The sequence below is a fragment of the Sebastes fasciatus genome, chromosome 19 (assembly GCF_043250625.1).
Source record: "Sebastes fasciatus isolate fSebFas1 chromosome 19, fSebFas1.pri, whole genome shotgun sequence".
In the NCBI taxonomy this organism is placed as follows: Eukaryota; Metazoa; Chordata; class Actinopteri; order Perciformes; family Sebastidae; genus Sebastes; species Sebastes fasciatus.
This window is the reverse complement of record NC_133813.1, coordinates 21,219,773-21,235,182: the sequence shown is the minus strand read 5'-3', so window position 1 is coordinate 21,235,182 and position 15,410 is coordinate 21,219,773. Positions and strand designations below refer to the sequence as shown.

Here is a 15,410-nt window from a genome sequence, read left to right as displayed (position 1 = left end):
TATTTTGGGTCTCAGGCTTTAATCTCAACAATGATAATTTACTTAGTAGCTGGTTTGATTGACAGACGTGGAGTCCTCACAGAGTACCTAAGCTAATGGTGAACAAGACTAAGAGTTTGCAGCATGGACATATAATCAGAAACGGATATGGCGTTGCTGCTCAGACTTCCAGGAGCCACTCTCGGTTTTGCAACGAGAAATCCCCATGGATCCCAAAAAGCCATTGTAAAAGAGACGTCTCTAAAACTATTGACAGGACACCTCGAACTGCAAACAAGGTCAATTAGAACTCTTTCTATTATGAATTTTTGATCCATGGAGGTTTTATACCTGTAAAACTTCCCTTGAGCTGAGAAAAGCGATTTAAAAAAAATCTGATGTCACGCGACTCTCGTGAGATTATTTAAGATTCGGCATTGACCTCGCATGGTTAAAGTTAGGATAGGTCGTCGGGCAGCAAGTCTCGAGAGTTTTTTGCAATTTTGTGGGTTAGGCTTACATCTAGACACGATCACGCGCCAGGCGAGCAATTCTCATTGGACTGAATAGGCGCCACCTTGGGGTCTGGTTTCCAGTTTTTATCGTACAGCTGTGGTTTACAGCCCTGCTATTAGCTCTGTGAGAATGCAGGCATAGCTCTGTGGTTTGAGCTAAATGCTAATGTCAGCAGGTTAACATGCTCACAAAGACAATGTTAACATCCGGATGCTAAGCAGGTATGTTTTTGTTTTGCCATATTTGCATTATAGCACTTCATTGGTCATAAACTACTGCAAAAGTAATGCTGTGGTTACAAGAATTATTTTCAATGACACAAATGCAGAAATGAGCAAGTCACACTTGAATTTCCCTTTAAGGCCCAATTAAGCACAATCTCACTTCCACATAGTTCTAATGAACTTCAGAGTTATGCAACTCAGACAATTTATTTTCCCTTTAGGCATTAAAAAAATCAGCGTACATCAATGTCTATGTGGTTTTAATTCGACCCACTGCCTTGCATGGCATTATGACGGTTACAAAATAATGAGGAACAAAGACAGAATGCATCTACTGTACGGTATAATGACATAAAATAATTAACCGTTGAGATAATTTGCTTCATCAGGGGACTTTGTGACTAAAAGTGTGCTAACAGTGGAAGTCAGAGAGTCATCACTGGATTATTTAACTGCTTTAAGTGAAAGACATTTTCTGCATGGTATAAAATGATGCTTTAAATTGATGTTATTCATACAAAGAGGGTCATATCATGACGATATGAAGTCACAACTTTCCCATATTAACTCATTTGTCATACAACAAAGACAGTGGTGCTTCACACCGACTAAAATTTGCATGTTCCCATAACTCACATCTAGTGCCTCAAAGGAAACGCGGCAGAATCCACTTAAGAAATCATTACTAATTCATAAGTCTCTCTACTGAAATGTATCTCATTACTGCTTCCTTTGTCTCGGAGCAAAAGTGGTGCTCTGATACAAGGCAAACAGGAAAACATGCAGCAGATTATTGCAGATCACACTATACTAACAACATAGGATAGATGTTTAAAGAGTTGTAGCTCACAGTGAAAAGTGTATTGAAGGTTTCTGGGTTGAACAAAGCATGAGCTCAAACATGTCTGGTGAAGATCAGAGACTCAGCGATCACTCGTCTTTGTTTGGATTTTATGTTTTATTGTGACAAACAGATATTCACAGATAATAGTTGTAAAAAAGTGTCATTATTTTACAAAACATTTTGACATATTAAAACAGAAAATACAAAAATTACATGTCGATGGTGTGAAAATATATATTTTTTAGATCATTTTGTTAATTTTGAATCAAATTGTTAGTTCTTTTTAAAAAAATAAATTCTATATCATTCCTTTAATCTTTAAACAAAGACCACAGCATGCTCAGGGAACTGAATAGGGTTGTTTCACATGCAGTAAAAAATCTTTAAGGTCACAGTAAAGTTCCCTGTTTGGGCGGCTGGCAGTCTTCAACTCACATCAGTCAGGAAGTCACTTTGAAAGGGTTTCATGGCTCATCTACAATAAACAGTTCTTACACATCATTACAAAGTTCAGTCAGAAAATAAAACATTCATTGATATTAATAGACCTAGTGTGACTCAGCGGTTGGTTTTGTTTTGTTGTCCTATAGCTGATTTGCCCTCATGGTCCGCTGCTACAAATAATACACTTCGGTTCAGGAGTGTGTAATCCTGCAGCACATGAAAGCAGATCACAGCAAAGAGAGTAGCAGCCTCATGGTGTGTTTACTGTGCGTAAGTGGTATGACATCAGGGTATTTCTATGTGTGTGTGTGTGTGTGTGTGTGTGTGTGTGTGTGTGTGTGTGTGTGTGTGTGTGTGTGAGTGAGAGACGACTGGCTGGATTGAAAATGTGTATATTTGGAGCGATCTTATCCGCTCAAAGGATAAGTTTGTTATTATAGTTTGGGTCTTATTTTCATAGTTTTGTCCATCATTTCTGTTGGTCACAGTCATCAAGTTAATTTCTGAGATTAGGGAATGTGGCAACATCGCTAAAAAGAAGACTGACTGGGCGAAAAAACGGAGTAGTTGGACAGTAAAACAGTTATAAATCAGTCCCACGCAGGGTTACACAAATGTATCTGACTAATCATGGGGGGATTGTTGCATGTTATGAAATTTTTGTTCATAGTCCACTTCCAAGCTTTTCCAGAGATTTCATTTGTCATGACAACTGAGCAAACTTTTGTGATGAAGACTGTGAGATGTAGTTGAAAGCTCCAGAAGTGGACATTGAGTTGAGATTATTTCGTCAAACTACTGTTCAAAACCTCAAGAAAGAAGTTTCACACTCATTGCCTCGACTAAAGAAGTAAGTCTCTAACAGCTTCAAACAGTTAAAGGAACTGTTTGAGGCACAAAACAGTGCGTAACATTTTGGGGGATCTATTGACAGAAATTTAATATAATTTTCATAACTATAATCACCTGAAACTAAGAATTATTGTTTTCGTTAACTTAGAATGAGCCCTGCATATCTACATAAGGAGCGGGTCCTCTTCACGTAGTCCACCATGTTGCTCCGCCATGTTTCTACAGTAGCCCAGAACGGACAAACCAAACACTGGCTCTAGAGAGACTTTCACGTTTTTATGTTACCTGAAGGCCACAGTTTTCTTGTGCAGAGACGGATTACTTTCAGCATTTCTGGTGGACACGCCAGAAAAAAACGTCAAGACAGCGCAAAGAAATTGCATTAATTTGCGCTAATTTGTGCAAAATTTGGACGAAAACTTCTACTTTCAGTTTACCTCCAAACAAAGTGGTTTAGATACTCTGATCATCTGATAACATGTTTTTCTTGCCCCATCTGACTACTTTTAAGTCATGTTGCCAATTGCTATGGTGAGAACAATATTGTCTAACCGATATGTGCCAAGCGGCAACCTCCAGTGCTGAGAAATGAAGCCAACACGGAAGTGCCAAAAACTGCAGTTCGTCAAAGGGCCACTTGAGACTGACTCCAAAAGCAAATCCATCCCGATAGACCCCCATGTTAAAATGCCCAACTTTACAGCAGAATAAAAAACATGTTTACAGCCTGATGCAGACTTGTACTTGGTCTCTATAGCTAATTTGCCCCGTTCATCACAACTGTACTGAAGGGGGGTTATATAACTCAACCTTTTAATTATATTAAGGCTTAAAGTTATGCATAATTAAGGGAGTAGCCACTTTGAGTGACCGGTGTGTGCCGTCTCAGGTCGCTAGCTTTCTGCTCTACTGTGTCAACCGGGCCCGCCTAAGCTCCACCGACAATCCACCTCTTTGCCCATTTTTGGATTAGCTGGGAGTTAGGCTGTGTCGTCACTGCCAAGATGGCAACGGCCGAGCCACCCACTTTCCACTTTAAGCTTCACAACGGCTCTTAGGAAACCTATGGGTGACGTCACGGAGACGACGTCACGGAGACGACGTCACGGAGACGACGTCACGAAGACTACGTCCATAGTTTATACAGTCTATGATACAGACATATGAAAATAAGACCCAAGTTATAATAAACCGGAATTATCCTTTAAGTTTAGTAGTTTCTTGGCTGATTGTGTTGCTCATCAGGGAAGAGCCTGAACACCACATTTCTCACATTTTGTTGATGGCACATTCAATATTCTTAAGGCTAAAGGTTCAGCCAGTGTTTAGGGCAGAGTTTAGTGCTTCCTCGTGGTCTGTATGGTCAGTATCCAGCTGACACCCCATGCTTCCTGCTGTCCGATGCGGCCACAATGCATCCTTTCTCCTTTTCCACAGCATTGACTACATTGAGGAAGAATTTCCAGTTCCCAATTTTGTGTCCAAGAACTCCTAGGCCATCTTTCACAGGCTGAGGGGCAAAACAAAACACACACACAAATTAGTACCACTTATCCTTCAGGTTTCAAAATTGATTACAGATAAATTGAAGTTGTAGGATTATGTTGTGGTAATCTCTATCAGAAGCCATTATCATGAATAGAAATGTTATTCATTAGATAGACGGTCAAAGTCTGGTGAATTTGAACGTCAATAATGGACAGTGAGGATGACAACATGAGTATCTCACCTCGTCAAAACAAGGCTCAAAATTCACTTCGTTTTCGGCTTTAACAAACACTATTTTCGCAGCAATGGCGTCTTTCAGATTCATCCCCAACCACAGGCGATTTATCATAGACTGCAGGAATAAAGGAGAATCATGTAAGCAAACAAATGAGGAAGCAGATAAACAAGTAGGCGAACAAGAGTTCAATCGACTTACCAAGGCCACTGCTGAGGTAATCATGCTTCCTCCAGATCCACCAATCACAAGTAGTCCTCCAGACTTTGTCTCCAGTATTACTGGAGCCATTGAGGAAGGAGGCTGTTCACCTGCGACAACAATAACACTCCATATCAGACTGGAAATAAACTAAATGACTACATCAAGTCATGTCTTTAATTCAATTGTCTGAGGTTGAAAGTTTATGTCTGTGACTTTACCCGCCGTCACGTTCGTTGCCCTCCCACAGAAGTCGGCCAGCTCATTGTTGAGGATGATGCCCGTTCGTGGAGAGTAAACGCCTCCTCCAAATCTACAAAACAAAAGACAGTAGAATGAGCGGATAATTATTGAATTATAATAGATTTGATATAATATAAAAGTGGTAATATTCTGCTTGAGGAGGCTTCCTGCTCACAGCTGGTTTATGGTGCTGGTGGCAGAGACGGCCAGTCCGTCTTCATCCAAGACGGACACGTGTGTCGTCCCAACGGTATCACGGGAGGGCTTAGCATTGAAGTAGTAGGAGTTATTGTTATTGGTGCGGTTTGAAAAGATCATGTCCCTGATGCGATTAATGAAGGAGGCATCAATCAGATGATCTGCACTCTGAAAGAAGAATATCATGATGAGACTGGAGAAGAATAACATCTTGTATACTGCTGGGGTGAGGTTCCAAAACTGTATCTCAGATTATTTTTATTTATTTTTCTTCTGGGTTTGTTTTGTTTCTTCTGTAGATAAAGACAGGAAGCATGGGGAGGTTAGTAGTAGTATTAGTGTTTCTAGTCTACCTGCCCAGGGACTGCATATGGAAATTAGCTAGTAAATCTGGTACAATGAATCTCTTCTCTTTGTATGAGATGAATGTTTTTGTATGGTCCCTGACAAATAAATTAAATGTAATAAGCTAAACTACTTATACAACCAGCAGGCATGGAAAAACAGTCCAATATCCACTCTCCTTTCAGCTCTGTTTTGCTCTCCATCAGCTCTCGAGGGAAATATCTGGCTCTTTAGCAGCTTAATGTTCCACTATGTTCACCAGCTAGTTGCTAAATTTGTCTATCTACCATTTGGTTTGGGCAGGTGGTGTACGCTGGGTTTATCAGAGCTTTAGAAACAAGGTTGATGAGAATAGTGATAAAACTGTGAAGTCGCAGGACGTCAAACCAAAACAGTGAGCTGCGAGATGCTGAAACGCTACATAAAGCGGGTAGGAAATGCAGAATCGGGTGATAATTCTCTCTAATAATTCATCTCAATGTCATTTTTGTATTGTTAATATGATTACTGCAGCTTTAACAACTGTTATATAGTGAGATATTAGATAGATATATAGAACTTATTTTCTTTTTTGTCCACAGACTGTATGGACGACGCGTCTCCACTTCCTCCCACAGTACAAAAGTGAAGCCAAAATATCCTGAATACGGGAGCTGCCATCTTGAGATTTTGACGGCATATGGAGCCAGAGTCTGCCCAGTAGTGTTCACGGGGTCTGGAGCTGAGGTATCTAAGTCCCGTCCACACACCAGCCCGAGCCAATCACAGGCCAAGCATGGCCACATGTTGTTAGCGTGAGACCACCTGGCTGCTATGTTAGCACCACGATAGCTGTTTGGCTAGAAAGGCACAACAATTTACCATAATATCTCTATAAATACATTTATGATCAAATTGAAGAACAACCTAAAATGCCAGAAACTATCTTTGGGAAAAAAGTATTTGACGTGTATATTGACTTTTTAGTTTGACCCACGTCCCATCCGCTAACATGGAGGGGGCGGGCTTTATGACCTATACTGCAGCCAGCCACCAGGGGGCTATCGAGATGTTTTGGCTTCACTTTTGGGGAGCTGTCATGTCGTCCATCTTTATATACAGTCTATGATTTTGTCTTAAGAATAATGAACAAAAAAACTTAAAATCCCAACCTTTCCGTTATTAAAGTGAGGATCATTAATGCTCTTCCTTTGTCCATTAGCAAATTTAGCTGCCTCTATATAACGATGGTACGTCAGAATCTTCTGGTCATCGTGCAGAGAGTTTGGGGTCAAGGCGAACCCTGTGGAAGGAAAAAGGAGAGACTATTATGCTCTACAATCTTTTCATAATTCAGAGTACAGGGCAAAGATGCTAGAATTGAATTCAACTGCGACAGTAGGTCAGTTTAAGGGATCACAGGAGCATGATACCTTCCATCAGCTTGAGAATGAAGGCCAGCAGGGGACCCCCGGCAGGTGGTGGAGGGATGTACATCCGAGCGTTTCCCAAAGGAACGATCCATGGATCCTGCACCCGAACCTTGTAGGACTCCAGATCCTCTTTTTTCAAATTCCCACCTTGGAGAGAAACATGAATATGAAATTCATCTTTTCTTTTTTTACATTACGTACAAGTGTGTTTTCTATTCAAGTATTCACCCCCAGCTTGCCCAACCTGTACTGAAATTTCACCAACCTGCATCTTTTATGTCTTTGATTAAGTCACGTCCTATCGTGCCAGTGTAGAAGGCATCTGCCCCTTTCTCTGCAATTGTTTCCATGGTTTCTGCAAGTTTAGTGAACTTCAGGATGTCTCCTGTGCTCAGAATGGTTTTGTTGTTGTGGCAGAAAACTTGACTGGAAAAGAGTATTGACATAAAAGAACTATTAGAACTTCTTATATAACACAGGAAGTATAAACAGAATACACTGAGAGATACTCATGCTGCACCATGATCATCATCATGATCATGACATTAATTTCATGCAATTCATAATATATCTTTTGTGCTTAATCACACTTATCGAGGAATATTCTCAAATGTTGTGCAGAATTTGTTTCTGCATCTATGCACACACTTTTGCCGACAAGAAGCAAACACACTCTTTCAGGCTTTTCACACTGCACTTAACTCCCAGCTAACCCCGTTTTAAGTCCTGCATTTGGGAAAAGCAATATTTCACACTAACATCTCTGAAAGAATGTGAGCACTGATTTTATTCCCGGGTCAGTAAACCCTGCTCCTGAAATGTTGTGCGTGGGAGACACTTTTTTGCACACTTCTGCTATTAGAATATAACAATCGTTTCTCACTAATCCAAAAAGTGTTCAAATGAGCGTGCAACTGAGGTCAAATTATGTGAAATGCCGGGAGTCAATTGTTAACCCAGGGGTTACATAAAACTAGCACGGGTTAAACCAGGGATTTATAGGGAAACGCTTTGCCCTTTGGATTCCTGCAGTGACAGGCGAATGAGAAAAAGGCTCCAGTGTCCTCAAACATTTATTATCAGTCGCTACAAAGCAAATATTCTTAAAGTAACGTTTAAAAGCTCATTATACGCTATAAAGCAGTTAGTGAGATGCTGTACCAGAGAGATGTCTTTTCCACGTGCTCTTTCACCATGGGGTGCTTCAGAATATATCCCAGATACAGCGGCAGAGAGATGCCCTTCCTGGCCAGTTGAATTGTCGGCTCAAACAGCTTGGCCCAAGGCAGCTTCCCATACTTTTTGTGAACTGCTTCATAGCCACGCAGCTCTCCGGGAACGCCGATCCACTGGCTGCCTATACAATGTACAGTACAGGTGGGAAACAGTGCAGCTGCATTAAACAGATGATGGAGACCAATGATCCAAACTTGACATGGACTGACTTTACGTGGAAAAGAAAGAGGAGCAACATGTTTTTGACTCCTGATGATATCATTTATTCAGGGTAGCAAATACAATTACATATGCAAACATTTTAATGCTAGAAAACAACATCTAACAGTGATTTCAATCAAACTGAAGCGACCTTAAAGAGGACCTATTATGCTTTTGTGCTTTTCCCTTTCCTTTAGTTTTGTTGTGGGGGTGGAGCGGGGCAACAGCTCAAACAGAGCGTTTCAGACAGAGGGTGAAAAGAGGTGCTGCTACATGTTTTGAACATTGCAGCATGTAAACATGTTCCAGCAGAAACCCAAAATACAAGTATGAACCTGAAAAAACACATAATAGGTCCTCTTTAATAAACTTAAAATGTATCCTTATATCTGTGTGGGTTATGAATAATTTAATAAATGTCTATGCTTATGAAAGCTAAGTAAGGGAGGTTAAAGTAAAATGTTCCCACTAATTTCTCCAAGACTGTAAGAGGACACCTCAAGTGCAAAAGAATTATGTTGAAAATGAGCCAAACGATCCATTAGAAGAACATTTCTCTGAGTTACTGGGATGACATTGCAGGAAGTATGGGTAGGAAATGTGTATTACTGTATGGGCTACTACTACTACACTGATGGACAATCCTGCCTACCTTTGGACAGTTTGAATGGGGTCGGACAGTCATGTAACAGGTTTGCTTTAACAGACTTCGGGACGGTCTCTCTGAAGTTGTAGACTTTAACGTTGCCTGAGAAGAGATCAGCAATTAGAATGATCAGCCTAATCAAGCATTATCATCTGAGGTCACACAGATGGATGAGAAAACCCACCTTTTTTATCTCTTATGGTGAATATAGATCCTCCTCCGATCCCCATGCTCTGAGGATTGACCACAGATGTGCACAGCAGAGCTGCAATGGCGCCATCTACTGCCGACCCCCCCTGCCGGAGCATGTTCCTGGAAAACAATCATTTTCACTGGATTTATTGGAAATGTGTGAGTACACAGTCAGTCACTAACTCTCTGGCTAACATATTTGCCCACCCACAGAAACACATGCACATTTTTGAATAGTTGCCTGCATCACTGCCTGGACTTGGAGGGCTTAGTGTTTCAGGGAGCTGCCAAGAGGCAAGTTTAAACCAAGTGCTGATGCTCGAGGTATACTTCAGGCAACATACCGTGAAAGACGCTGGCCATGGTGGTGCTTTTGAAATGAACCGTCTACTGTGTACACCTCTTTATAAGGCTCATCCAACTTAATTGTACTACACAGCAGAGCATGAAAACCTATTTAGTCTGAACCATCTCTTAAAGCTGTGAATGGATGCTTTCAGGGAGAGGTTGGCATGAGGTCAGATGTGCTCATTGAGCAACAAGAGAAGGCAGTGTCGGGAATGTTTCGGCTCTGTTAAGGTTAGGCTGACTCAGGGCTTTGAGATTTGGGTTCAACAGAGAAAAAGTGTCAGGAGGAGGAGGAATGACAGACTCAAATGAACTGAAAAAATTTAATTAAAGGAGTCTCATGTGAAGAGAGTAGAAAGAACAACAAATGGTTGTTCCTGGTTTATGTCTTTATAAAGTAGATGTTAAAAATTGATGATTTTTTAATGGGATTTTGTCTACAGACGGACAAAACTAAATGCAGGTTGTATTATTTTGTGTGTAAAGGCTTAACAACACTAATGTGGTTATTATATTTGTGTGTTTGCTTTTATTTTTCTCTCCATATCTAAGAAGGTATATACAGATGGTTAGGGAGAAAAGTCAGTTTGGAGAAAGTGGAGTTTAGAGAGACTCTTTGTAGTGCAACTGCTGCACAACAATTTCCCTCGGGATAAATACAATCTTATCTTATCTTATCTTATCTTATCTTATCTTATCTTACTTGAAACTAAACACTAGCTCCAAAAACGTTGAGGGACATGTTGTGCAAGTGAGTGAAAAAAGTCAAAAGCTTTCCTTAAACTTTCCTCTTATCAGATGAACATGATGATTCAGTGCATTGTGCATTGATTCATTGTCTCTGCCGTGAACTGGGAAATGAGGGCAAAAAAACCCGTTGCCAGTTCAGGAAGAGCTTCGTGCACATTCCAGTGGTAAAACAATCCCTCACCTTTCATCTATATCTGAAATTACCGTGATGACAGAGTCCACAGTGTGGCTCACCACAGAACAAATGACTGCATCAAAGAGTACATCAAAGAAATAAATCTATTCTACTACCTCCAAATTAGAAAGATTTACATCACTTAGTGGGTTTGGAAACTCCAACAGGATAGTTTGGAAGTATAACAACAACAAGAGGTGTGGAGAATCAGAGCCTGTCTGTACACACTTCTGCAGGCATTACCTCTATTCTTCAAGCAAAGCCTATCAAATCTCTTAAACTGCTTATCCCATTGCTCTGTTCAGCTTTTTATCTCAGCCACAGAGGCAGGGAGGTGCAGCCAGATAGCACACAGAGCTCTGAATAAGTCATTTATGGGAATAAAGAAACATGTAAAGGAATATCTATAAGAGCACACAACTTCATTAACTTCCAAATTCCAATAAAAAAAACAAAAACATTCACGCTTTAGTTTGAAGGTTTTAGATACAGAGTGTAAAGCCAAACTCAGCTCCAACTACTTTAACTTATCAGCTTTTCTCCCCACTAACTTCATATTTATTATTCATTTCTAAATGCACTATGTTTGCATTTATTGTGATGTAAATGTGTATTTTTATGTGTCATTCCTTAACTGAACCATTGGGGCTGTATGTTGGTTTACAGTTACTGAAACCCCAAACTATTTCAGATAAAGATCAAGTAGTCTACAACAACAAATCAACCCTAAAAACAAAGTAAATCAAGCAACATACTAGTTCTCAATTTGTGTTAATTTCTATTGCAGTATCAATGTCTTTGTCAATAGTTTATGTCAGTATAAAGTGTGTACATTTCAATTGAGCAAATTCTGAAGGTAGGTTGCTCAGTTCAGCTTTTTTATCTCAGCCACAGAGGCAGAGAGGTGCAGCCTGATAGCAACACAGAGTTCTGAATAAGTCATTTATGGGAATAAAGAAACATGTAAAGGAATATCTATAAGAGCACACAACTTCATTAACTTCCAAATTCCATTAAAAAAACAAAAACATGCACGCTTTAATTTGAAGGTTTTAGATACAGAGTATAAAGACAAACTCAGCTCCAACTACTTTAACTTATCAGTGAGTTACTTACCTGCCAATCTCAGAGCAGCGTAGTGAGTCTGCAGCCACAGCCGCGTGCGTAAAGCTTCCACTTGGACACTCTCTGTCCACGAGCCAGACGATGCACATACCCACGAGAGCAACCGCGCTGAGTAAAGCAGCCAAGATGTAGCAGCACACCAGCCAGGGCTTGCAATTAGCCATTGGAGAAACTTTGTGTTGAAGCAGGGAAACTGTTGCTGCAGCCGCTCAGTGCGCACACAGGCTCTATATATGGACACTGCTACTAATCCTGAAAGTGCATGCGTTTATCCTCCCCTCCACTCCTCTCTCCTCCAGCTGGCTACTGCTGCTGAAGTGAAAGTGATGAGGGGGGATGGAGTTATGACGGTCCAATCATCCCCCCCCAAACTCTGGAAATAACCATGATGTTATTCCCAGTTATCAGTGTCATAAGGGTTTATGGGTTCCAGGCAACTTGGCAGAGTTTCCCCCTTTTGTCTTTTTTTTTTCCTGCAGCTCCATACTCATCACAGTATCAGGAGACTCAGCCCGATCCCTGCTGTACCATTATACATGACAGTGGATGTGATGTGACCTCTGCATCAGTGACACGCTGGAGACAGGAGGCTTTAAGCTGAGGCCAAACAGGGACCAATGTGTAAAGCTTTGCCTGTATAAAGTTCTGTATCTGTACTTTATTTTTCTCATTTTAAAGGGACTGTTTGTAACTTTCAGAAATGCTTGTTAACAGCGACACCTGTGGCCGTTAAGTCAACGAAAGTCAGCGTCGGGCTCGCGCTTGTGCTCGCTCTACATAGACAAGAATGAGCATCGCTCAAAACAGTGAGGCAACACACGTCAGCTAAAACCACAATATCACTCTATACTTCACCTGCTTGGCAGTAATGTTAGCTGACCAGAAGAAGGTCTCTCCATGAATCCCTGCTGATCCCAGTGTTGGCTTTTCCTGCTTCAGCCTCCGGGGCTGAAGCTGGAAGAGAAACGTTATCGTCTCCGACCGCGGTGGGAGGGAGACACCGGCACCCGGTCGGAGACAATAACGTTTTTTTCAGAGCTAAACTAACTCTTCTGCAGTGTGGAGTGTGTGCGCATGCATGTGTGGAGGTGGAGCGAGACAGCGAGGACGCGCACGGTGTGTGAGTGAAGGCAAGCAGGCAGAGGAGCAGAGACTCCGGCCACACGCGAGCGCGCATATGCGACGGCGCATGGGACACCGACCCAGTAGATTTATACGTGTAAAAAATTACAAACATTCCCTTTAACTGTTCACTGGCTTCAACATAGTAATATGGCCACATGAAACATTACACACAAAACATTTAAAGGTGCACTGTGCGGGATCTGGCGGCATCTAGCAGTGTGGTTGCAGATTGCAACCAACTGAATCTTCTCCCGTGTGCCAAGTGTGTAGGGGAACTTGAATGTATCTCTCTAAAGACAGTTCTGGTTTGGAGTTAAAGGAAACGCTACTGCGCCTGCTCTATGGGCCCAATGGCTGCAGAAGATCGCCGGATGATCCGGGTACGTTATCACTTGGCAGTCGAGCCATTTTGGCTTCATGCGCCACTGAGCAACTCTCATAGGAATGAACGGGAGCCTCCGACGCTGTATCCAGTTCTCTTAATACATCCATGGTGTAGATATGAAGGGTTCATTGGAAGCTAGCAAAAACACAATTCTTATTTTCAGGTGATTATACACTAATGAAAACATAGTTATGAATATTATATTCCATTTCTGCTAGTAAATCCCCCGAAATGCTACACACTGTTCCTTTATATGATCAAATTGAAACAAACCTCCAGACCTCACTTTTTCTTACCAACTGCATCTTGAAGGTGAAATTCTTACAATAATCCCAGCTGTAGCTTTTCACCCCACTAACTTTATATTTATTATTCATTTCTAAATGCACTCTGTATGCATTTACTGTACTGTAAATGTGTATTTTGATGTGTCATTCCTAAACTGAACCATTGGGGCTGTTTGTTGGTTTATGGTTACTGAAACCCCAAACTATTTCAGATCAAGATCAGGTAGCCTACAACAACAAATCAACCCTAAAAACAAAGTAAATCAAGCAACATATTAGTTCTCAATTTGTGTTAATTTCTATTGCAGTATCAATGTCTTTGTCAATAGTTTATGTCAGTATAAAGTTTTTAAGTGCTTACATTTCAATTGAGCAAATTCTGAATGTAGAAAGATTTCAATTTCAGGTTCAGAGTCAGTTTACGTTTCTTCTATTGACTCCTGACATTGAGGTTAATCACAATACGGTTTAGAATTAATGAGATTTTGAGTAAGGCATTTTCTTAAATATTTCATTTTCGATCACAGATTAATTAACAATATGGTCCTCAGATATTTCCTGAATAATTTCAGGGAGCAGTATTTTCATACAATGTTTTGTGGTGAAGCACTTCATAGAAACTTGAAAACTAAACTGAAAAACTGTCAGACTTTCTCACATGACAAATCCTGAATAAAACCATGAGTGTAGACTTAAAGAGGTGAAGACACAGTGTTCTGTTGAGGGACACAATGAGCCTATCTCCCTTAGGGTGTTTCCATATTAGGTACGATTGATTCGTACCGTTCCCGAGTATGAGACAGCAGCATTTGGGGTGAAAGTGAAAGATGATACAGTTTGACTCATTTACTGTCATACTCCTTTCTACCTCCAGATGCATCTTGACAGTATGTGAAATGTTGACGTCATTGTACGATTGACGTCAGCTCAATGAATGAAACAGGTTTGCTGATGAACTCTCACACAGCTGTGCTGAGCTGGTCGACCAGGCTACTGAAGAGCTACTGAACATAATGAGATTTCCTTGTGTTTTTGATGTTGCAGCACATATTGCTGAGCCCAAATCCCCTGCAGATTCTCCAGATGGCCAGTCTACCCTTAAGCTGTGTAAAGTGGCACGAGCCCGGACTGGGAACATGGCTCTCGGGAGCACAACACAGCTGCCAACACTTCTAGACAATCAATCTCTAACTTGACTCGGCCAGAAGTTGATTCGGTAAAGTTGGCACTGAAAACACTAAGATGCACCCAAACACTGAGTTTCAGCCCTGCAGGTGTAGTGACTTTAGCAGTGGGCGACAAGAGTAAACATGTGAGTTGGTAGATTACCAGGTCTGCCAGACAGGAAGGAGACAATCTGATTATGCATCAGATAATGACACATGACCACAAATGGTTAGCCTGTGGGGAGAAATAGTAAATACCATGTGATCTATTTGAGGGGTGCTGCTGTATCTTTGCCTGTGTCAGGTTTAAAAGACACCACAGCTGTCAGATCAATTCATTCATCACATTGCAGCCTGAACACAACTGTGTTGTTTGTTCTTCCCACTTCTTTTTGTAGGCCTGCCTTGTTACAACTGTCAAGACCTTTTTGGCCACATCAATCTTGAAAAGTTGAACAATTTTAATCTCAATGAGACTTTTACCTGGTTAAATAAAGGACAATGTTAACGCGATAATGCGTTCACGCAAATTCCTTTTAACGCCACTAATTTCTTTCATGCATTAATGCAACTTGTCATTTTTAGGCTGTATCGGACTAGAGTGGACTTAAAGCTAGAGTGACGATATTGCATCATATGAAACTGGAAAACCTCAGGAATCCATTGGTACCAACCTTGTCATACTAGCTTGTCACCAAAGAGGCTTAATAACGCTCCAAACTTACACTAAATTTCGGCGAGGAATAACTGGCATTGCTATTTTCATAGGGGTCCCTTGACCTCCGACCTCCAG

At 41.0% G+C, this 15,410-nt stretch overlaps 1 protein-coding gene across 1 annotated transcript; it reads right to left on the bottom strand.

Annotated features, from left to right (window-relative positions):
* Positions 1-3,460: 3,460 nt before the first annotated feature.
* Positions 3,461-11,973, bottom strand: ggt5b (gamma-glutamyltransferase 5b). The gene is made up of 12 exons (XM_074617655.1): positions 11,646-11,973; positions 9,249-9,376; positions 9,071-9,166; positions 8,143-8,338; positions 7,247-7,407; positions 6,982-7,128; positions 6,721-6,851; positions 5,202-5,392; positions 5,005-5,096; positions 4,784-4,893; positions 4,589-4,699; positions 3,461-4,369 (listed from the first exon to the last, which is right to left on the bottom strand). The coding sequence occupies exons 1-12, from the start codon at positions 11,816-11,818 to the stop codon at positions 4,223-4,225; spliced, it is 1,683 nt and encodes a 560-aa protein (XP_074473756.1). The 5' UTR covers positions 11,819-11,973; the 3' UTR covers positions 3,461-4,222.
* Between the last annotated feature and the right edge of the window lie 3,437 nt (positions 11,974-15,410).

What these genes read in the sequence shown, in the direction of transcription:
- ggt5b (XM_074617655.1), bottom strand. Translation starts at nt 11,818, where the DNA reads ATGGCTAATTGCAAGCCCTGGCTGGTGTGCTGCTACATCTTGGCTGCT. An exon ending in CCCATTCAAACTGTCCAAAG is followed by an intron (nt 8,339 to 9,070) that starts GTAGGCAGGATT and finishes TACATTGTATAG; the next exon opens with GCAGCCAGTGGATCGGCGTT. An exon ending in TTGAGCCTTGTTTTGACGAG is followed by an intron (nt 4,370 to 4,588) that starts GTGAGATACTCA and finishes TTTGCCCCTCAG; the next exon opens with CCTGTGAAAGATGGCCTAGG.